Raw genomic sequence first — 23,593 nt, 5'->3', positions numbered from 1 at the left:
GATATTATAAGAAGGTTATGGGTGGGTGGGTAGGGTGAGATAGTACTCATTAAACTTGGTTTCAGGACTTCCCTGGTGGTCCAGCGGTTGAGACTCTGTGCCCCCAATGCAGGGGGCCTGGGTTTGATCTCCAGTGAGGGAACTAGATCCCACATGCTGCAACTAAAGATCCTGCACGCCACAACAAAGATCCCACACGCAGCAACAAAGACCCGGTGCAGCCAAATAAATAAATAAATAATAAGACAAAACAAAACAAAAACAACAACTTGGTTTCATTTCTCCCTTGCTACCCTGAGAGAATAAATAAGGCAATAAGGTGAATGTGCAGTCTTTATTTTCTCTAAAAATTGAGGTAAAAGGGAACTCTTTAGAAAAAGAAACCATCTACATTGAAAATGGGACGGTCCAAACTTACACAATATGTTAGTTATATCTCAGTAAAGCTGAAGTAATCTGTTTTTAATTTTTTAAAAAGTACTGCAAAAAGAAAACAGGAAGGTCCAGCTTTACATCATTGCTCCAGGATGCTCAGAGGAAGGAACTAAAATCGGCCAAGGTTGAGCCAAGATTTTCCTGAGTTGGTCCAGACTCCAGATTAATGTTTCAAAGAGGAAAGAGATCAGTCAAGAGTTTTTGAGTCTATAGTCCCTGGAAAGAAGTGACGTTGATGCTCCTGTCACCTCAGCTGAGCATGCTAGCTGGTCTTGGTAAGGAAATTGACCCAATTTCCGAGGTTCTTCTGCCATCCCTGTGCCCAGCCTGGCATCTGCCCAGTCCTCCTGGTCCGAGAGGGTGGCCGACTCTGCAAGTCTTGGAGAAGAATACTCTGTAGGTGTGACTGTCTCGTGCCATGAGCCAGCCTCACGAGAGGGTTGGGTGTGCGAAGATTTCTAGGAGGGTCAGGAGTATCAGAGCAGGGCAGGATTCGCAACAGCAGCCAGCCAGGACAATCCTGCATGGTGGGCCTTCTTCTCGGTCCCCTTTCCTTACGGCGTGGACTGAGCCTCATACAGCTGTGCCTATTCCACCAGCTCTACTCCCACTGGATTCCCAGCAGCTCACAGCTGACGTTCCACAAGCGCTCAGCTGTTTTGTTATTCCGGGCCCTTGGAGACACCCAAGTCTTCTTGCAGTCACTGGAGGGCATAGAAAGGGGGTGAACATCCAGGAGTGAAAATGGACAGTCTGAAAAAGTTTATGTCCTCTTCTTCAGAATATATTTCTAAATGTGTAATAAAATACATTAGATAAAAAGAAACTAACTGTATTGAAATGCAGTTTTAAAATATTTCCTTTTGTTTTTTGTACTGAATTTAAAAAAATTTTAATTTTATTGGAGTGTAGTTGATTTTCAATGTTGTGTTCGTTTCAGGTGTACCTCAAAGTGATTCAGTTATACATATACATATATTCATTCTTTTTTAGATTCTTTGCTCATATAGGTTATCACAGAATACTGAGTGGAGTTCCCCATGCTATACAGTAAGTCCTTGAGGGTTATCTATCTTATATAAAGTATAAAATATTTTAAAAACAATGTGTGGTATAGTAAATGTGTTCTATTAGAAGAGCTAGGCACTGGGTCTAATCACTACCAGATTTCAAAGTATTGGCGGGAAGTGACATCCTGAGGTATCTGCAACAATTGCAATGTGACATGAAATTATTTATAGTTTTTCCTTGGGGACAAAGTCACCAGTATCACTACTACTGCAGTTCACTTCCTACATTCATAATCAAGAGGAAATGGCAAATTTCAGATGGAGGTTAGTGAAACTAAAGATGAAATTATCTTTCCATCCAGGTTTGAAGACCCCTTAAATTCTATCCACAGACCCCTTGTGTCCCATGAACCCGACTAAGCACCCCTGTTTTGTTTTGGGGTGAGCAGGGTTGGGGCAGAGCACACTGTTCATGGTGTTTTTCTTTAAATAGAAGTTTTGGACTTCCCTGATGGCACAGTGCTTAAGAATCCTCCTGCCAATGCAGGGGACACGGGTTCCAGCCCTGGTCCGGGAAGATCCCACATGCCGCGGAGCAACTAAGCCCATGCACCACAACTACTGAGCTTGTGCTCTAGAGCCTGTGAGCCACAACTACTGAAGCTCACACACCTAGAGCCTGTGCTCTGCAACAAGAGAAGACACTGCAATTAAGCCTGTGTGCCACAACGAAGAGTAGCCCCCTCTCGCTGCAACTAGAGAAAGCCCACGCACAGCAATGAAGACCCAACACAGCCAAAAATAAATTTTAAAAATTAATTTAAAAAAAACTGGGATCATACTGTACCTAGTTTGGGGAGGATAGCTTTCTCTTGTTAACAATGTACAATTTTAATTTTACAAGTAATGAATTAATATATAATCTTTAAAATTTATTTTTAAATAATAAAGGAATACCTAGAGTAAAGGTTAAACTCCTCCTTCACACTGCCCCCCGCCCCCCGACTCTTCCTCAAACTCCCTGGAAGTAAATACTACTGTGTAGTATGTTTGCTGTGTATCCTTTCAGACTGTTTTCTATGCATTTACAGTGAATAATTATATAGTTCCATATTTCATTTCTTTCTGATAATATTATATCACTAACATTTTCCCATTAATTGAATATTATTCAAAAATACTTTTATACAGTGACTGTATTATATTTTATCACATGATTAAGGAGGAGTGTTAAACACCCAGACTCCAGGGTGGCACTGTCTAGTAGAAATATGATGCGAACTACAAATGTGAACCACATGTGTAACTTTAAATTTCCTAATAGAAATTTTAAAGTATTTTTTTTAAAAAGTGAAAAAGAAATAGGTGAAATTAATTTTAGTAGTATATTTTATTTAACCCCAACATAGCCAAATTATTTTCAGCATGTAATCAATATAAAAAATTAATGAGAATATTTACATTTCTGTTTTTTCACACTATGTCTTCAAAATCGTTGCTGTAACATTTCACACATAACAGTATGTCCCCAGATTGGACTAGCCATGTCTCAAGTGCTCGGTAAACCACACTGAACAGCACGCTCTAGAGCCAGGGCTGCCTGGGTTTAAATCCCAGGCCTACCGCTTATAAACTATATGACCCTGAGCCAGCTAATTTTTCTGTGCCTCAGTTTCTGCATCTGTAAAATGGGGACAATAATACAATGTACCTTTCAGAGTTGTGATGATTTATATGAATTAATACACGTAAAAGTTAGAAGAGTGCCCAAACATGTTGTAAGAGTCTTCAAAGCAACATTAGCTATGATCATTTTATCCATTCCCCAATTGTTGGACACTGAGGCTATTTCCAATGCTTCACTTAATAAATGGTGTACCAGTGAAACACATCTTGAACAAAGTGGGACAGAAAAAAGCATACTGGGCTGGATCAAGTCATGGAATAGAAGAGATTGTAGTCCCTGGGCTTCCCTATATTCCCAGACTCTGATTGCCCATTGAGTTTGTGATAAACCTCAACATCAAATGTCCTATTTTTATGTTCCAACAGATAGTGCCAGTCTTTGCAGCTTTGGGAGAAGTGTACCCTAGAGTTCACACTAGGGACAGGTGACTTTGCCCTGGAGTTTCGTGCTATGTGTCATTTAAAAATTCATGAAGGAAGTCAGCCAAAAGCTTCAAGGAAGAGAAAAAGGCTCTACAAAGGCTTACCTGGAAATGTGGCACACAGGTTTGAAACAGAGCCATAAAACCAACTTTTGCCATGTTTCAAATGTAAGTTTCCTTAGAAAAGTAATAGCATTTGGTCTACTGGCCCAACGTGAACCTGGATTCCCCCATCAGGCACAAACTTGGCCACTGGGGGAGCCCACGGAGTCCTATGCCTGCCTCACCATGCACACAGGTGATGGGGAGAACGCATACGGCCTCTGCGCACCTGAAGTACTTGCCGCTCAGGGGCTCCAAGCCCTCAGCCAGGGCGCAGTGCAGGCTGGTCTGGGCCCCCTCCCTCGCCGTCTTGAGGAAGGGGGAGAAGAGCTGCCAGAGCAGGCACAGCAGGAAGGAGTGTCGGACCAGTTCGGAGCGGACGATGCCTGGGTGCACTGCGTAGGTGGTGACCCCTGTGCCTAGGGCAAAAAGGGCACAGTTAGACCAGAGACACACTCCGAGGCTGGGGAAACAGCTCATCTCCTGCAGCAACATGCACGAGTGAGAAGAAGGGACTTGGGAAACAGAACCCCAGTGTTCAGAAGACACCACCTCTAGCCAGGTAGAATCTCATGAGTAATTAATTGATCTTATCCAGAAAGATCTATAGCCTTCTCAGCCTTCTATGCTCCAAAAGGAATGCTTGGTTGAACATCCTTCTATTTTAGTGTCATCTTAATCTTTGGCTTAAATGGTATCTTTGGAATTTCTATTGGAGGGTCTTAGGGGCAGCAATCGTGTTAGAAGGTAGGAAGCTAGGACCTTGTTGTGAATTGCATTTGCCGGGCAAGCACATTTTATGAGGTGTAGATTGAGGGGTGTTGATGGAAATGATAAGAGTTAACATGCCCCCAAGACACCCCTGCCGCCTCCACTATTTTTAGTACTTATTAGGTACAAGGGCTGTGCTACATGTTTTATGTGTTATCTCATTTGACTCTCAAAGAGGTTCATGAGGTAGGTAATATTAAGAAGCCCATTTACAGCTGAGGAAACTGAGTTCTCATCACAGACAGGTTAAGTAAATTGCCCAAGGTCACACCTGGCTGGTTGCAGGGCTAAGGTCTGAACCTCGATGTAGAGTAAAGAGCATAGACTTCTGAGCTAGATTGCCTGGATTTGAATCCTGGCTCGCCTCGGAATTAATATATCTTGCTCGGGCAAGTTTCTCAAGATATCTGCGCCTACCTCTTCTTTTGTAGGGAGGGGAAAAATAATAGCACCTACCTCATAGGAATAGTGTATTAAATGAGTTGAGACACAGATGTATATGGCACACACAAACTCTCAATTATTGTTGTCACTATTAGTATTCATTTAAATGATTACCTTATTCTTCTACTTTCTGCATTCTGATAGTAAATACCATTTTCCCCAAACCCTGGCTTATTCACTGTAGCAAATGGTCCTCCAGATTCACAGATGTCAGTGTCAGAAGCTCAGCAAAAACTCCAGGGGAGCACAGAATCATAGGATCAAGAATGGCCTCACCTCATTTTACAGTTGAGGGGAGAAGTCAAGGGAGGTTAAAGGGACATGTTTGTAGACACACGTGGCTACTTTGTGGTAGAGCAAGAACTCAGACCCAAGTATGTGAAACCCTGACTCCAGGCAGTGAGTGGCAGCTCTGTAGCTCAGCTCACCCTGTAAACCTCAGCAGTTGGCACAGCAAAGGAAGCACCCTGGTTTAAAGCAGAGTCCCCACTTTCCAGTCCTCACTCCTTCACTTGCCATATAATCTTGGGCCGGCCGCTTCTTTGGACCTCAGTTTGGACCCATAAAATAGTGAAAACAATACCTACTCTGCCTGTTGCAAGAGGTTGTTGTGAAAAATCAGATGAGATGATAAATATGAAATAAGATGTGACAAAGCACATAAGGTTTATAGGTTCCTGACCTCTGTTCAATTTTAAGCTTCCCAAGGGCAAGGACTCTGTTTTTACTCAGTTTTTTTTTTTTTTTTTTTTTTTTTTTTGCGGTATGCGGGCCTCTCACTGTTGTGGCCTCTCCCGTTGCGGAGCACAGGCTCCGGACGCGCAGGCTCAGCAGCCATGGCTCACAGGCCCAGCCACTCCGCGGCATGTGGGATCTTCCCGGACCGGGGCACGAACCTGTGTCCCCTGCATCGCAGGCGGACTCTCAACCACTGTGCCACCAGGGAAGCCCTTACTCAGTTTTATAACCTCATTCTCCTTAGTGCACAGAGCTGCCACTGAAATGTGCACGTTTGACATCCTGACTTCAGAAGTTTCTGTGAACCTCTAATCTGGACTGAAGCCCCTGCTTCTTAACCCTGGCCCTTTCTCTAGACTTACCTTGGAGCCTCTTGGCCAGCTCACGAGTAAAGAGCACATTGGCCAGCTTGCTGTGGCAATAAGCAAAACCCCGGTTGTAGGACTTCTCACCCTGGAGGTCATGGAAGCGAATCTTGCCAGCATGGTGGACCACTGATGACAGGTTCACCACCCGTGCAGGAGCGGACTCCTTCAGCTGCCCCAGGAGCAAGTGGGTGAGAAGGAAGTGGCCTGTGAGGAGAGCCAGCAGAGGGGATTGAAGAGTGGAACGGCAGCCTGGGCTCGGGGTGTGGGAGCTGATGTATGACAGGGCTTCATCACTAGCTCACTATCTTTTGGGTGTGAACATTTTGATACCATGAGTAACTTAGTGCTAATGGTCAGTCAGTCTGAGTTAGTGGAGTCCTCAAGGCAAGGGCCAGAGCTGGACTCCAGGTAAGGCAATATATACGTAATCTGTTGTTATTTGTTCCTCTGTCCTTGCCCCGGTCAGGAGCAACTGCTAGCTTCTGACATCCCCCGTCTGGTTATGATCACACAACTGTGGGCATGTACAGAAGGAAGGATGGAATAGTCAGGGAAAATAACTTTTGCCGAGGATCACAGAACCTGTTCTGTGATCCCCTCACTAGAGCCATTGCCTCGAGCTATGAACACTAGCCTCTCTCATACCTCAAGTCCTCAAGGTCTGCCTCCACGATGGACCAACCCTTGCTTGCTAGGTCCTCAGTTATAGATACGACCCCCGCTCCAGCCAAACACGGATTTCACCCCCACTCCTGACCCTGCTTGGCAAGTCTTGCATTACCACAGTCCCATTCAAGAAGGACCTTCTTCTTCCTGGTATCTCCTATGTTTGGGGTTTCTTAACGGTATGAGTAGGATAAACTCTCTTTTTTGTACTGGTTAGGAGAGAGATAGTGAAAGAAAAACCAATACCTCCAGTCTAGCAGAATCTTGGTCTCTATGAGGACCAGTGGAGATCCTCAGCACTGGTACAGGGTCATCCGCCTACAGAGAACATGATGGCATATGCCTCGCTTTTCACTCACTCTAAGATACTCACCCAGGTGGTTGACTCCCAGGTGGGTTTCAAAGCCATCAGCTGTCTTGGAATATGGGCACATCATCACTCCTGCATTGTTGATCAGAATATGAAGCTGCTTTTCCTCTAAAGAGCACAACCAAGGAGACCATGTGGTTAGCAAGGAGTCAGCTAGCTGCCAGTCCTGAGTGTTTGTTCCTTGCGTTTGGACCTATCTCAGTGATATTCAGTAGCCACTGTCATTGGGTTTCTAATTTTTTATATATATATAAATTTATTTATTTATTTTTGGCTACGTTGGGTCTTTGTTGCTGCACATGGGCTTTCTCTAGTTGCGGCGAGCAGGGGCTACTCTTCATTGCGGTGTGCGGGCTTCTCATTGTGGTGGCTTCTCTTGTTGCGGAGCACAGCCTCTAGGTACATAGGCTTCAGTAGTTGTGGCACGCGGGCTCAGTAGCTGTGGCTCGCGTGCTCTAGAGCACAGGCTCAGTAGTTGTGGCACACGGGCTTAGTTGCTCCACGGCATGTGGGATCTTCCTGGACCAGGGCTCGAACCCGTGCCCCCCGCATTGGCAGGCAGATTCTTAACCACTGCACCACCAGGGAAGTCCTGGGTTTCTAATTTTAGTTGCTGTTATCTTCCTGGACACCATTCATTCATTCATCCATTCATTCAGCAAATGTGTACTTAGTACTGACTCTGAGCTGGGCTGGGCACTGGGCATACAGTGGTAAAATAAGACAGACATGGTTCCTGTCCCTCATGGATTTCATAGTCCTTGATAGAAGATGGTCATTTTCCAAGATACAGAAGAATATTGGCAGCAGCACAACTTGCTTTTGTGCCTATGGCCACAGAAGTTTGATTCTCAGGATGAAAGAAGAGAGTGGCATCAGGGCCACACCTCGATGGCAAGGTACAAGCCCAGGCAGGGAGCTGTCACCTCCACCATTCCCACTGCTGAGGCAAGGAGATGATAAAGATCCTGCCCAGCCTGTCCACCCGCCATCCCCGTGCCAATTCCCTGCCCTGCTGGTTCGTGTGGCAGAACCTGTGCAGTGGAATCCATGATGGGTCTGATGTAAAGGTCAGAGCTGGTCCAGGGTGGAGCAGCCACTCCCACACCCAGCTTCCTGCCTTTCTAACCCCCAGGGCCTCACCTGCCCGGAAGCCCTCAGCAAAGGCTCGGATGGATTTGGTATCAGATAGGTCCAGTTTCCGTACCAGCACCTGGGAGTTCTTTGTATCAGCTCGGATTTCACTGGCAGCAGACTCCCCCTTTAGTACATCTCGGCAGGCAATGTATACTCGGGCTCCTGGGGCCAAAACAAACAGACAGCAATGTGTTCAGACCCTGGGCTGAAGAAGAGTCGAGTAAGTGAATTTGGGACTGGTGGACAGAGCATTTCCCGCACCATCCCTAAAGCAGTGAGTGGCTGAATTGCCGCTTCCAGATTCTCTTGCTATCACCTTAACCCCAGGCTGGGAACCCCGGTTTTTACACCCTGATATTTAACATGGCTTAGGATCTCCTTTTAGAATAACTGACCTCACCAATATTATACACGGACATCATTGTTTTCCTTACTTTATATAAACAGGGAAGGAGCAGGAAGGAAGGAAAGTTTAAGCCACAGAGTAAGTTGGTGTCACAGCTGGACTTGAATCCCAGGTTCCTTGAGTTCCTGACCAGAATTTCTAAGCCCAGGAGGAAAGATAAGGGAACGTGAGTAGAGTTCCTAGTGAGAAAGACAGGAGGTGCTGCCCTGTGGAAACGGAAAGGAAGGACTTGCCTCTGCGAGCAAGCTCTCTGGCTGTCTCCTTGCCGATGCCTGTGTTGGCACCGGTGATCACCACCACCTTCCCAGGAAGCTGCACGTTTGTTCCACAGACCCCACCAGCAAAGAACTTCCTACAGGCAAGAGAAACAAAACATTTATGCACCATCCTTTCCAATCCCAGACTGAGATACATAAAATCCACCCAGCCTCAAAGAGGGATTTCTTTTCGTTGCTGTCAGGAGACTTAAAGAAGCTAATCTTCAGGGGACAGCGTCTCCCCAGTGGGTAAGGCAGTCTCCTGCTTATCAGCTCAGCTTGGGAGGTCACGTGCCCGGAAGCTACAAATGATCATATGGGCAAATAGAATAAGTTCTCTTGAGCCAGGGCCAATGGTTCCTTGTTAAACAACAAAGATAGCTCGCTCCTATCTCTAGAGGTTCCCAGAGGTCATCTTCCTTCTCTTTCCTGCCCTTAAAACACGAGGGGGATGGGCATTAGTGGAATCAGTGGTCCTGAGCCCTCACCTTCAATAAGCATCAATGGTGAGTAACCGATGAACAGCACCTCCAGGGTCCCATATAGAAATACGGCTCTTGGGCTGCCTCTCCAGTTTTAGAGAGCCAGAATATTCTGCCATCCCACTAGAGATTTCATACTCGCCATCCATGCACAGAGAGAAAACCTCCCTTGTTCAGACCTCTGTGCAGAGAGCATCCTTTTACATAGAGTTGACTTGATAAGTTCCCAAAAATAGGACAGGAGGAAGTAAAGCTAACATCACCTGAGCATCATCCAACTGCCAAGCACTAGGCTAGGCATTTTCCAAGGGAATTTAATTCTCTCAAGCACTCTGTTATTATCCCCACATTACAGTGGAGAAAGCTGAGGCTCAGAGAAGTTCAAGTCACTTGCTAATGGTGGCAAAACTGGAACCCAAACCCAGCTTTCTATGACGGGACCTAGAGCAACACTCTGTCTCTGATATGTCCATTTAACCTTCTTTATCATCAACAATCTCTACTCATAACACACATTTCTTTGATATCTTCAGAAATCCCACAGCAAAAGAGCCAACCCCAAACGTTAGTTGAGGGTAGTCTCAAAGGGAAGAGAGTTTGCTCCCTTCCCCAGATGCCTGGTACTTAACAACTGAGTCCCTCGGCAATGACCACCCACCGTAACGCAGCAGGGCCACCTTGACTAGGTACGGTGAAGAAAGGGAGACCTTCAGAGGAACCCAATGGAATGGAGTGAAAGAGCAAGGACTCCCCCATAAGATGTCTGTCAAGCTACTTAACAGAGTCATCAACTCAGCCTTCCACTAGCATCAGAATTCAAACCCACCCCTCCTCTCCCAGCCCCAGGTGCTTCCTTCTCGTTTTCCACCACAGTATTCATAACTACCTCCTTCCTTCCTGCTTTTCCTGCCTGACTTTCTCTCCCTTGGCCTCCATCCCTTTCTCTTCCTTCAGCAGCTAAGAACTCATCTTCTTACAAGCTCCGTGGCTCCCAATTCAGGGCTTTGTAAACTATTGAATGAGTTACTGAATTAAGACAAACCTGATGGATGGAGCTGTCACATACAGGAAAGAAAGGAACGAGGTGAGCAGTCCCAAGAAAACCAGCATCTTTTCAACTTCTTTAGTTGCTGCTGCTTTACCAAGAGCAACTTTGACTCCAACTCTGGCTCGGGCTCCACCTGGTCTCGCTCCAACTCTTGGCTGCTTCTTGCTGCTTCTCTTTCCTCCAGCTCCTCTCGCTCCTGGGTGTTCAGCAACAGCCTGACTCTAAGCGTAGCCCAGAATCCTATTTAAATCCGAGAGCTGTCAGAGCACAGCCTGCTGGGAGATGTAGTCCTGGGAGAGAAGGATGGAGAAAAGAGCAGAGCCTCACACTTACTGGCAAAGAGAATGAGGGGAGATGGAGAACTGCCCCTAACTTTCCCACCCTCAGTCATTTCTCTTATCTAGGGAATGTGTTCCCTCCACCATCCTCACTTCCGTTCCTGCAAAATAGAATATTTTTAACTTTAGCAGCAGACCCCATGATACTTGAAATACAGTGTGATTAAAATAGACAGACAAGGAAGAAACCCCCAGGAGAGAGGTGAGAGAATTCAGGAGAGTGTTTCCCTTGGTGGGGAAGGGGTAGAGACTGGGGTGGGGTATGTTAGGATCTCCTGGGGGGGGCTGGTAGTGTTCTGTTCTTTGGGGGGGGTTGCTATTACACAGGTGTGCTCACTTTGTGAAAATTCACTGAGTCACACACCTGATTTGTGCACTTGACTGTGTTTTATGTTCTGTTTCAATGAAGTTAGCACACACATGTATTGTACATGCCAAAGAAAAGGTATAGTGTTTCAGTGCATGGGCTCTTAGCGTGGACTTCCTGGTTCAAATCTCAGCTGAACTGCTTACCAGATGGGTGGCCCTGGGCAAGTTACTAAACCTCTCTGTTAACTCACTTTTCTCACTTGCATAATGGCATGATAAAATATACACCTACCTTTTTAAGTATTAAATTAATTAAATAGGTAGGAAATTTGAGACGGAGACTAGCACATAGTAGACACTGTATAAAAGTTGGCTGTTCAGGGACTTCTCTGGTGGCACAGTGGTTAAGAATCCGCCTGCCAATGCAGGGGACACCTGTTCAAGCCCTGGTCTGGGAAGATCCCACATGCCGTGGAGCAGCTAAGCCTGTGTGCCACAACTACTGAGCCTGCGCTCTAGAGCCTGCAAGCCACAGCTACTGATGCCCACACGCCACAACTACTGAGGCCCGGGCGCCTAGAGCCCATGCTCCGCAACAAGAGAAGCCCCTGCAATGAGAAGCCCGCACACCACAACAAAGAGTAGCCCCCACTCGCCGCAACTAAAGCCCGCACGCAGCAACAAAGACCCAAAGAAGCCAAAACATAAATAAATTTTAAAAAAAAAAGAAAAAGAGTTGAGCTTCCCTGGTGGTCCAGTGGTTAAAACTCTGCACCTCCACTGCAGGGGGCACAGTTTCCCTGGTCAGGGAACTAAGATCCCTGGTCAGGGAACTAAGATCCCACACGCTGTGCAGCAAGGCCAAAAGATGTATATATAGAGAGAGAGTTGGCTGTTATGATTAGCTGTATTGATTTCTGTCCTACTTGCTTTATTCAAGGGTTTAGTGTAGAAAAGGGAGAGGTAATGAATGCAGGTGATGTTTCAGTTGAATGCTATTAAAGATGACAGGAAAGACGAGAAACAAACCAAGCAGAAACTCTCAGTGCCCTCTGGAGGTGTGTGAGGGGATGGGAGGAGGATACGTAGGGTTCACAGCCTTTGCTCACTCAGTATTCCTCTCCTGGACATGACTCCAAGAGTCATGCCCCAGATCTGCTCCTTCCTGCAAAGCTAGAGGAGGCTCCAAGAAGACACGAGTGATGAAAGAAGACTCCTGTGGCAGGCAGGTGCCCACTCCTTCATTCATTGATTGATCCATCCATTTAACACACACTTATTGAGCATTTCTGTGTTCCATTCCTGCCCCTTGCAAATCCCAAGAACCTGATGAACAGAACAAGGAGTAGTCAGATTATTCCCAAGGGGAATCCCTCTTGACTCCCAGGTTGCCTCTCCCAACTCTTCGCGCTTCTCCTGCTCTGGGTCCAGTTCACTGCAGCAATGTCAGCTGCAAATACTGCAGAGTCCCAGAAGCCCCTGAGGGGAACTTTCTGCTGGTGTTCCCCAATGCCTTCCCCCTAGTGGATGTCTGCTGGGCAGACATCCTTAAACTCAGTGAATACACACTTAAGATTTGTGCATTTCACTGTATCTCACCCAGCGCAACCAAATAAATAAATAAAATAGATATTTAAAAAGAAGATATATTGTACAACACAGTGAATATAGCCAATATTTTATAACTATAAATGGTGTATAACTTTTAAAAATTGTGAATCACTATATTGTACACCTGTAACATATAACATTGTACATCAACTGTACCTGAATAAAATAAAAAATAAAATTTAAAAAATCTAATTGCCACAAAGATCACAAAATCCAGAAAATTATATTTTTATTAACTAACTGCCTGACATGCTTAATGATATTTTTTCCTCTATTTTTTGGCTGCATAGTTCTGATGGCCTCTTGCTGTGACAATTATTTTCTAAATACCATTTTCCATAGACAGAATTAAAAGATAATTCAGCCTTACCTCTATCATGGATGATCAAATTTGTTTAAAAAATTTTTTATTTTTAAGGGTTACAGATAAGTTGCAAAATAAGTACTGAAAGATCCCAGGTACCCTTCATACAGCTTCCCCTAATGTTAACATCTTAAATAATTTTAGTACAATGATTAAAACTAGGAAATTAACATTTATATAATAATATTAAGTAAACTGAAGGACTTATTCTATTTTCACCAGTTTTCCCACTAATGTTCCATTTCTTGAACAGGATCTAACTCAGGACCCCACACTGCATTTAGTTGTTAGGTACAATGGCAGGTTTGAAGAGTACTGGCCAGTTATTTTGTAGAATGCCTCTAAATTTGTGTTGTCTGATGTTTTCTCATGCTTAGATTGAGGTTTTATTCAAATTTGTTTTGAATTATTGATAGTTGCATAAATTATGCGCTTTCATACACAGTCACATACACTCGTGGTTTGTAGTATTGCCGCCCTAGAAATGGAAATTCTGATCAATTATTTTTCATGTATTCACACCAAAAAAACAAGAAAAAATGGTACATTTGTAATTGTATATGCTGCATTATTGAATAATTTCCATTTTGACTGGGCATTGATGAGAACAAAACAGTCCACATTCCACTTACCTTTTACACTTCTGATGATTGGAAGAATTTTCCACTGATTAGCTTCTAGCTCCATACATTTCAAATCTTATTACTGGTGTCCTATCCACATACTTACAGTGCTGGGCACCATCAGACCACGTTCATACTATGATATGACATCTGGCTCCCCTACACCCGCCCCTAATAATCAACATGGAGATTTCTTTTCAGAGCAGTGAAAAGAAGAACATAAGTTTAAGGTCTCATCAATTCACTCTGCCACATTTATTTTAACAATCCTTGATCACTGTGTTACATTTTAATGATAAGGTGTAATCAAATGTTAGTGAAATCATCCCATCTTTTGATTTTACATAAAGTTGGCTTAGATCCCCTTTCCTATATCTATTGGGAAGACCAACAATCAATCTCCCGAAGTTTTCTGTGAATTCACACATTGTGTGATTTTTCCAAGATTTGGGAAAATGGAGGGGGTTTATAATTCAGTAACATAATTGACTTAATACTAAACTTTAAACAGCCCTTTCTTAAAGTCCTTTGGTTACCCTGACACTGAAAAATTTTCGCTGGTTACTTTTATCTATAAACTCTAGTTCCTGACATGTTTCTTACTAATACTACTCTTCTTTTCTTCCTCCCCTCCCCCTCTTCTTCTTTTCCTCCCCCCTCCCCCCTTCGCCCTCCCTCCCCCCCTTCTTGTCTTCTTGAGGCACAACTGACAAATAAAATTGTAAGATTTTTAAATTTTTATTTTATTGAAATATAGTTGATTTAAAGTGTTGTGTTAATTTCAAGTATACAGCACAGATATTGTTACACAAACCCACACACATATGTGTGTTGTGTATATATATATGTATATATATATTCTTTTTCAGATTCTTTTCCCTTACAGGTTATTACAAAATACTGAGTATAGTTCCCTGTGTATACAGTAGGTCCTTGTTTGTTATCTATTTTATATATAGTAGTGTGAAAATTGTAAGATATTTAAAGTATGCAATGTGACGATTTGTTAACTGTCTTCTTTAGGGAGTCTTACCTTTGTTCCTTTTTGACGATTCACCCAAACCCCCAAATTCCTTTATCTTCTCATGCGAGGCAGTTTAGCTATTTCTTTATTAAACTGTCTCCATTGGGTACCTGTTGCCTTCCTAAAGGTGTTATAAATGTTTTTTTCCCAAACTAAGAGAGTTATCACCTCCAAGAGAAGCTATATTTTCCAGTTTTTAAATGTCTTTTCATCCTACTTCTTACCTAGAGTAAATATTAATAAAACAAAATTTGTACCACTTTGTAACCATGATGCATAGCAAGAGGGAGGAGAGCATGAGAGTTAGACCCACAGGTTGCGGGGCCAGATTTCCTGGGTCAAAATCCTGACTTTCCTCAACAATAAAAAGATAAATAACCCAACTGAAAATGGGCAAAGGATCAGAGTGGACATTTCTCCAAGGATACGTGCCTAAAAATAAAATGGCCAATAAGTACATGGAAAGATGTTCAGCATCATTAGTCATCAGAGGAATGCAAATCAAAACCACAAAGAGATACTACTTCATACCCACTTGGATACTAAAATCAATACACAGGTGATAACAAGTATTGGCAAGGATGTAGAGAAACTGGCAACATACACCGCTGATACGAATGTAAAATAGCTTCTTTGGCAAACAGTCTGGTAGTTCCTCAAACAATTAAACACAGTGTTAATATATGATCTAGCAATTTCATTCCTAGGTACATCTACAAAATAAATAAAAATATATATCTACACAGAGACTTGTTCACAAGTGTTTATAGTAGCATTATTCATAATGGCCCCAAAGTGGAAATAACCTAAACTGTGCATCAACTGATGAACGGCTTAAGAAAATATGGTATGTCCATACAATGAATTATTGCTCAGCCATAAAAAGGAATAAAGCACTAATATGTACTACAATGTGGAAGAATCTTCAAAGCATTATGCTATGTGAAGAAGCCAGACACAGCCACATACTGTATGATTCCACTTTTATGAAATCTCTAAAGGCAGACCCTTTAGAGAGAGAGAGTAGATTACTTGCTGGCAGTAGCTGAGGAGAGGAAGGAATAGGGAGTGATTGGCAAAGGGTATAAAGTTTCTTTTGGGGATGATGAAAATGTTATGAAATTAGACAGTGGTAATGATTGTACAGCCTTGTCAATATAATGAAAACCACTGAATTGTATACTTTAAAAGGATGAATATTGTCGTATGTTAATTACAGCTCAATAAAAATTAATTAATTGATATTAAAAAGTTTTAAACAATGCCCTCACACATATTTTGAATGATAACGATTTCAGTAATTTTACAGAAATACCAAATGAATAATTTCACGTGTAAAATATCCTTCTAGATTCCATGCAAGAGCACAGTTTAAAGATGGCATACACTGTGGTTGCTGGGAAGGGGGGGCAGTGTGTGGGGAGGGTTGGATTGGGAATTGTGGAACTAGCGGATGCAAACTATTATATATAGAATGGATAAACAACAAGGTCCTATGTATAGCATAGGGAACTATATTCAATATCCTGTAATAAACCATAATGGAAAAGAAAAAAAAAAATAAAGATGGCATACATTCTCTTGGTCTCTTGACAATTGGAGAGGTAGGTCTATGTGCCCCTCCTCTCTCTGAATCTTGGTGAGCTCTGTGTGACTGTAGTGTGACTTCTCTGACCAATAGACTACACGGAAGTGACGTTGTGCCAGTTTCCAAGCCCAGACGTTAAGAAATTTTCTATCTCTTTTTTTTTTTTCTTTTTCTATCTCTTAAATATCATTCCTCGAGTCCTGTCATTTAGGAAGAAGTTGAACAAGCCTGCTGGAAAGACCACGGAGAGGCCCTGAGTCTATATGGAGAGGGAGAGTGGTCCATCTGAGTTCAGCTTCTAGCTATCCTCCTGAGATTCGAGACATGTGAGGGGAAGCCTTCTTGGACCAACCCAGACATCATCTGGATTACCCCATGGAGTAATTCCAGTCAACGCCACATGCAGGGGAAGAAACACCTAGCTGAACCCTGCCTGAGTTTCTGACCCACAGATCATGAACATTATAAAATAAATTCTATTTAATCTTTATGTGTGGGTGGATTGTTACATATATAGTGTGTTGCAAAACTATAGATAACTGAAAAAACAGACCTAAGAGAACTGTCCTGGAGAATTCTTGCTAAGCCTGTATTTGCAAAATAATTTCCTTAAGCAATAGAAAGTAATAGATAGCCTTACTAATGAAATCTTACTCTGTATGGATTTATCTTTTAAATGAAAGCTTGGAAGAGACAAAGAAAATGATATGCCATAGATCAGTTCTATCGTGAACCCAGTATGTTGACTGGGTCATCTCCAAACATTGATTGAGCATGATAATGGAGCAAATTAATGAATATGCATGTTAGACAACTTTGCTGTTAACCATTGATTTGTCCTGGCACCGACCTCCCCAGGAGCATGGTTTTCTCTAACAGCACCCGCGAGATTGGATGTAGGCATAAAGAAGGGTGGCGTCATTCACTCGATTCAAGGCACACACAGGGAGAGGCCAGGAAAGCCAAAGGCAGAAGTCTGGCAGGCGGTCGGAAATATAGGTCTGGAGCTCAGAGAAGTGTGGGCAGGAGAAATTGGTTTATTGAGCATTACAATTTGTTTGGGAGGACAGCAGCTGGGCATAAATCCAATTATCTCATTCTGCCTAAAACCTTTCACAGGCTTGATTTCAGGATAAAGTTCGAACTCTAGCTTGGCACACAGGCCCTTCATGATCTGAACGTTGCCTGTCTCTGACCTGATCTACCATCCCTCACCCATCCCCACCCTTTGATATAGACTCATTCACGTTCTTAGAACACTGTGAGTGAGCTCCATCACGCCATGTGCTTTCAAATCCATAGCTGGTATGCTTTGATCACCCCTCCTCCCCATCTACTGGCTCACTTGGCTCAACTGCCCCTCCTCCTGGCCCCTCGACTATCCCTTTCCTTCATCAGCTGGAGTTTTGTTTGCCTTCGCCTAGGAGTACTCCACTTCACTACTTGCAAATGCCCCGTGCTATTTGCACAACAGCCCTTATCACAGTGCATCCACACTGAGAGTTTTCTTCGTTGTTGAAAGAACAAACATACCACACTGCACACAGGGTTGCTAAGTGAACATTCCCAAACATGAACCCATTGGTCTTCTCCCTGTCCCAAGCCCACAATCCTCTCCCCTCCACACTTCTCACCGGAATTCCATTTTCATGAATAATAAACACCCTCACATCTTCAGCCTTTGTATCTCTAATGTACCCCCAATTCCCGACCTCAACTGAGAACTGGCTGTGTCCTGTGGATACCCCTTTGCCTGCAGTTTCTGAAGTGGAGGCTGTTTATTCTCCCTTATCCCACATGCCTCAGCTTCCCAGGGGCACCCCCACTTCCAGACCCTTCCTCCATCCTGACATGAAACGTCTGCTCCTTTGAGCCTCAAGTCATGAGGCTCCTCCTCTCTGACGCTGTCCTGGATTTGCTTCCCTCCCATGTCTCTTTTTTCACAGATGATTTTGGTGTCTGGTTCTCAGCCTTCTCATCCTAACACTGCCATCGTCCAGGCGACTTAATTATCTTCATAGATGTGCCAGCAACTCCCTGGACCTTCAGGCCCTTGATCTCCTCCTCATCAGAAACCTTCTCTACCTCATTCCACCCCTCAGCCTGTCAACACCTGGAACCATCCACCTCTAAAATCCTGCATTCAGACAACCCCACCACAGCACCTCCTATTCATCTAGCTCTCTTGTGGCACGAATCCCAACACAACAGTTATTGAACCCCAGGAGGACCTCCAGACCACTATAAGGCCCTGCTGTCATCACTTCCTTTTTTTATCCAACTGAGATTTCATACTCATCACTTCAGTAATTCCCTTGCCAATATCCTCAGCTCCCTGACCCCCTTGTCTTTCTGCCCTGAGAGCCTGAAAACTCCAACTCGGGATGAACCCATGCATTGGTCCTCTTTGTGCAGCTGGCTGATGAGAGCTGCTAGAGACAAATCACATCACCTTGCACGTTGATGCCATTGTAAGTACATAGCCACCAACGTCACCAGGGCTTCCAATGAAACTGTCCATCTTTTTAATTTCCCTAATTGCCACCAACCTAATCTCCACAAAGATTATTTCAAACCTTCACTATCCCTCTTAAACTCCTTGCCTCAATTTCAACATGTATCCTGACCTCTTCACACATACACACACACACACACACACAAATAGGGACCACCAGAAGGAATATTCTGCTACCAAGTTTAGAAGTCTACTTGAATTCATGTTCATCATATTTTCCTTTCCTCCTGAAGTGAATTTGTCTCTAGCCCATCATCTCCTGCTTTCTCAGAGACCTTACTCTATCATTTATTTCCTATCTCCCCTTTATCTTTAAGTTTTTCCTCTGTGCTCTTTAAAAATGCTCCTACCAGGGAACTCCCTGGTGGTCCAGTGGTTAGGACGCCACACTCTCACTACCGAGGGCCCAGGTTCAATCCCCGGTCAGGGAACTAATCCCACGAGCCGCGCGGTGTGGCCACAAAAATAAAATTAAATAAATAAAAATGCTCCTACCTTCCCACCTCCTCTTCCTGATACTAAACTCTTTTCTCCTCCCCAGCCTGAAAACGTTGGCTACATCTTCTAACTTTCTGCTCACCCCACAGCCTCCTCCAATCAGGCTCCCACCCCACCACTTCTCTGAAGCTGTTCTCCCCAAAGTCACCAATGACCGATACAGTGCTGAATCTAGTGGACACGTCTCAGTTCTTTGTTGCCTGACTTCTCAGTAGCATGGCACACTTGATCAATACCTACTTCTATTTTTCACAGTTTTACTGAGGTATAATTTATATGCACACGTTAAAAGTATACAATTTGATGAGTTTTCACATTACCATACACTCATCACACAGTCTATCACCACCGTCAAGACAATGAACATGTCCATCATCCCAAAAGCTTCCTCATTCCCCTTGGTAAAACCCTCCCATTCTTCTCCACTTTCCCCCATCCCCGGGAAGCCACTGGTCTGCTTTCTATCACCACAGTCTATAACCTACAGTTAGCGTTTTCTAAGACTTTATATAAATGGAATCATTTTGGTCTGACTTCTTTTACTCAACATAGTTACTTTGAGATTCCTTCAGGCTGTTGAGTGCATTGAAAGTCTATTCCTTCATATTGCTGAGTAGTATTCATTGTGTGGATGTATTACAATTTGTTTACCCATTCACCTGTTGATGGACACTCGGGTTGTTTCCTATTTTTTTATTATAACACAGAGTCTGTGATCATTCACACACAAGTCTTTGAATGAATAAACTTCCATTTCTCTTGGGAAATTACCTAAGAGTCATATGATAGATGTATGCGCTTAACTCCCATTTAACTATTTGAGAAATTGCCCAACTGTTTTCCAAGGTGGTTGTATCATTTTGCATTCTCAGAAGGCGTGTATGAGAGTTCCAGTTGCTCCACATTCTCATCAATACTTGATATGGTCAGTCTTTTTTATTTTAGCCATTATAGTAGGTATGTAGTGGCATTTTATTGTGGGTTTTTTTGCTTTGTGGTTTTTTTTTTTTTTTTTTTTTCGGTACGCGGGCCTCTCACTGTTGTGGCCTCTCCCGTTGCGGAGCACAGGCTCCGGACGCACACCAGGGCACGAACCCGTGTCCCCCTGCGTCGGCAGGCGGACTCTCAACCACTGCACCACCAGGGAAGGCTTTTATTGTGGTTTTAATTTGTATTTCCCTAAGGACTAGTGATATTGAGCACTTTAAAAATGTACTCATTTGCCATCTATATATCTTTTCTTCCTTCCTTTGTTTCCTTCTTTCTTTCTTTCTTTCCTTCCTTCCTTCCTTCTTTCTTTCTTTCTTTCTTTCTTTCTTTCTTTCTTTCTTTCTTTCTTTCTTTCTTTCTTTCTTTCTTTCTTTCTTCCTTTCTTTCATTTTTGGCTGTGTCTGGTCTTAGTTGCGGCACACGGGATCTTTGTTATGGCGCACGAGCTCTTCGTTGTGGTGCATGGGCTTCTCTCTCTAGTTATGGCACGTGGGCTCAGTAGTTGCAGTGCTTGGGTTCAGTAGTTGTGTTACACAGGTTCTCTAGTTGTGGCCCACGGGCTTAGTTGCCCCTCAGCATGTGGGATCCTAGTTCCCCGACCAGGGATGGAACCCGCATCTCCTGCATTGTAAGGCGGATTTTTAACCACTGGACCACTAGGGAAGTCCCTATATATCTTCTTTGTTGAAGTATCTGTTCAAATCACTTGACCATTAAAAAATTGGGTTGTTTTCTTAATCTTGAGTTTGGGGAGTTTTTAAAATATATATTCTGACTACAAGTCCTTTATCAAATATGTGATTTGCAAATATTTTCTCCCAGTCTTTATTTTTCAAAGAACAGAAGTTATTAATTTGGATGAAGTCTAACTTAATTTGTTCTTCTATGGATCATACTTTTGATGTTGTACCCACTTCTTTAAATGCCTTTATAATGCATTCTATTACAGCACATCCCCTGGGTTCCCTCTGGTGCCAGTTATCAATTTATTGCCTTTCAGCTCCAATTCATCCTTTTTGCCTGCTTTACGAGAGTGGAAAATGACCCTTCTATTTTCTATATTCTCTTCTTTGGCATCTGGCACGATATTAGGCTTTGTCAATAGATGGCACTGGAGAGACACTGCGGAAGGAAAGGGGCTTGCTTTCTGGTTCTGTTTTGCTAGCTCTGCAGGCTTCTGCGGTCCACGCAGCTTCTGCACCATCAAGTGCCTGGCTCCATCAGCATTCAGTGGCCGGCAGCGTCCCCCAGCAACCCTCCCCTCAGGTGGTTTTGTAGCAGAGCGCCTCCAGTGAGACACTTCCCTGTGGACAGCTTTCCCTAGCACAGTGGATTTCCAGCAAATTTCAGTGGTGCAGCAGACAGTGACTTCTCTGCCATTCAGCGTGCTATACTCTCCAGCAAGCCCTGGGCTTCAGGCTGGGAGTAGAAGGGGTCTTTTGGTTGGCAAACTGTGACCCACAGGCCAAATTCAGTCCACTGCCTGTTTGTGTAAGTAAAGTTTTATTGGAACACAGCCATGCTCATTCATTTACATACTGTCTATGGCTGTTTTCATGTTACAGTAGCAGAGTTGGTAGCTGCAACAGAGATGGCCCCCAAAGCCTAAAACTATTTACTTCTCTTTATAAGAAAAGTTTAATCACTCCTGTACCAAGCCAGTTCCTCATTATTTCCAATACCCTGTTATGGTTAATAATTCTTCATATCTAAACTTTCCGTGTTCAAATTTACTGTGTGGCTTCTCTAAGCTGCTCAGACACAGGCTAATACACCTCCAACCTCTCTGTCCCCTTTTCACAGTCCATTTTCAGTCTTACCTTTCTCTACTTATCCCATAAATTTGAGTGCTCCTCAAGGTCCTCCTCTGCACTTTCTCTAACTTCTTCTCAAGTGACTCTTCTGCTTACCCATCTTCAGTCATCAATTTTGTGGAATTGACTAAAGAAACCTCAGCTACAATTGGAGTGGGACAGGCCTATATGGGGAGCTCTCATGCCCAGCCATGCATCACCAATACTCCAAACAGGAAGAGACGTTCGCCTACATCTCCCACAGGAAAGTGTTGCCTACATCACTATCAGCAGGAAGAAGAAAACTCTCCACTGCCTACAGTCCGGCCAATCAGACTTTAGCAGCCCAACCAATGAGAAGCCTCCATACTTTGGATTCCCAGCTTTCTCCAATGGACTCTTTGATTATCACAGCCCCTCCCACCCCCCCTTTTGCTATAAAAGCAAGCTCCCCTTCCTTGTTCTCTGGATTTGCCCATGGGCCACCATAGTTTGCACATCTTGAATTGCGGGTTTGTATGGCTATTTCTGAATAAACTCCCTTTTGCTTGTAAATAACTCCCTATTACATTATTAAAATTGACAGGTTTAATCAATTGTTTTTAATCTGGGTTCTATGGATGAAATTGCATGCAAATTTTGTGTAGATGCCCAAATGTGCATATGTGTAAGAAGAAGTTCTCCGGCCTCATCTTTTGGCAACACGGCTCAGTCGTTAGGGGCACAGACCATGGATACAACCTGCTTAAGTTTGAATCCCACCCTCTGCCACTATGTCCTGGGCTAACGTATTTAACCTTGTTGTTGTTTCAGTTTCCTTGTCTGTGAAATAGGGAAAATCATAGTACCTACCTCACAGAGTTGTTATGAGAGTCAAGGTAGTTAATAGATATAAAGCACTTGGGGGCAGGGCCTGGCACATAATAAGCACTATATAAGCACAGGCTGTTATTGCCATTTCTGGCACTGCCCCTGCCCCTGTGTCTCAACTAGACCAGTGTTTTCCATTGTTCTAGTGGCCCCTGTTTGAACTCTGCACCATCAAGTGCGCTCACTCAAGTCCTCTGCTCAGAGCACTCTTGCCTATATATGTTGCTTGCCCACTAACTCCTGACCTTCCTCAGGCCTCAGCTCAAATGTTATTTCCTCAAAGAAGCCTTCCTGATTTCCAGACCAGGAGAGGTCTCCTGCTATGACCTTCCAAAGCTTTCTCTATTTTCCCTCATAACCCTCATCACAATTTATTCACAGTGATCACTTGGTGCAGAGGTCATTTCTCCCTTGTACTAGGCTCCTTGCTGGACCTCAGCACAGTGCCTAGGACATTGTAGGAATACCATAAACATCTGTCAAGTAAATGAGTGAATGAATAAGGAACAAAACATGGAAAAGCTTTTAATATCAGGTGTAAAAGTCTATTCAAATATTAGGTAACCCAGTAATGAGCGTTGTGACAAAATCTGATGACTTAGATAATATAATGTTAAATCAGTAGAAATTTGTATTGTGTGAAGGAAACCCTCTCCTCTCCAATGCTATAAAATATATTGGTTCAAATTGAGCTTGTGTATGTGTCTTTCAATCAAATGGAAATGAAT

The 23,593-nt window shown here is 43.5% G+C and overlaps 1 protein-coding gene across 1 annotated transcript; it reads right to left on the bottom strand.

The window, feature by feature from the left end:
- Nucleotides 1-315: 315 nt before the first annotated feature.
- RDH12 (retinol dehydrogenase 12) lies at nt 316-22,281 on the bottom strand. The gene is made up of 8 exons (XM_032623075.1): nt 22,023-22,281; nt 10,337-10,632; nt 8,789-8,907; nt 8,156-8,311; nt 7,016-7,120; nt 5,971-6,180; nt 3,885-4,074; nt 316-1,139 (listed from the first exon to the last, which is right to left on the bottom strand). Exons 2-8 carry the CDS (start codon nt 10,402-10,404, stop codon nt 1,037-1,039), a joined length of 951 nt encoding a protein of 316 aa, XP_032478966.1. The 5' UTR covers nt 10,405-10,632; nt 22,023-22,281; the 3' UTR covers nt 316-1,036.
- Nucleotides 22,282-23,593: the final 1,312 nt, after the last annotated feature.

The sequence above is a fragment of the Phocoena sinus genome, chromosome 2 (assembly GCF_008692025.1).
Source record: "Phocoena sinus isolate mPhoSin1 chromosome 2, mPhoSin1.pri, whole genome shotgun sequence".
Classification (NCBI taxonomy): domain Eukaryota; kingdom Metazoa; phylum Chordata; class Mammalia; order Artiodactyla; family Phocoenidae; genus Phocoena; species Phocoena sinus.
This window is presented reverse-complemented; position numbering and strand designations above follow the sequence as displayed.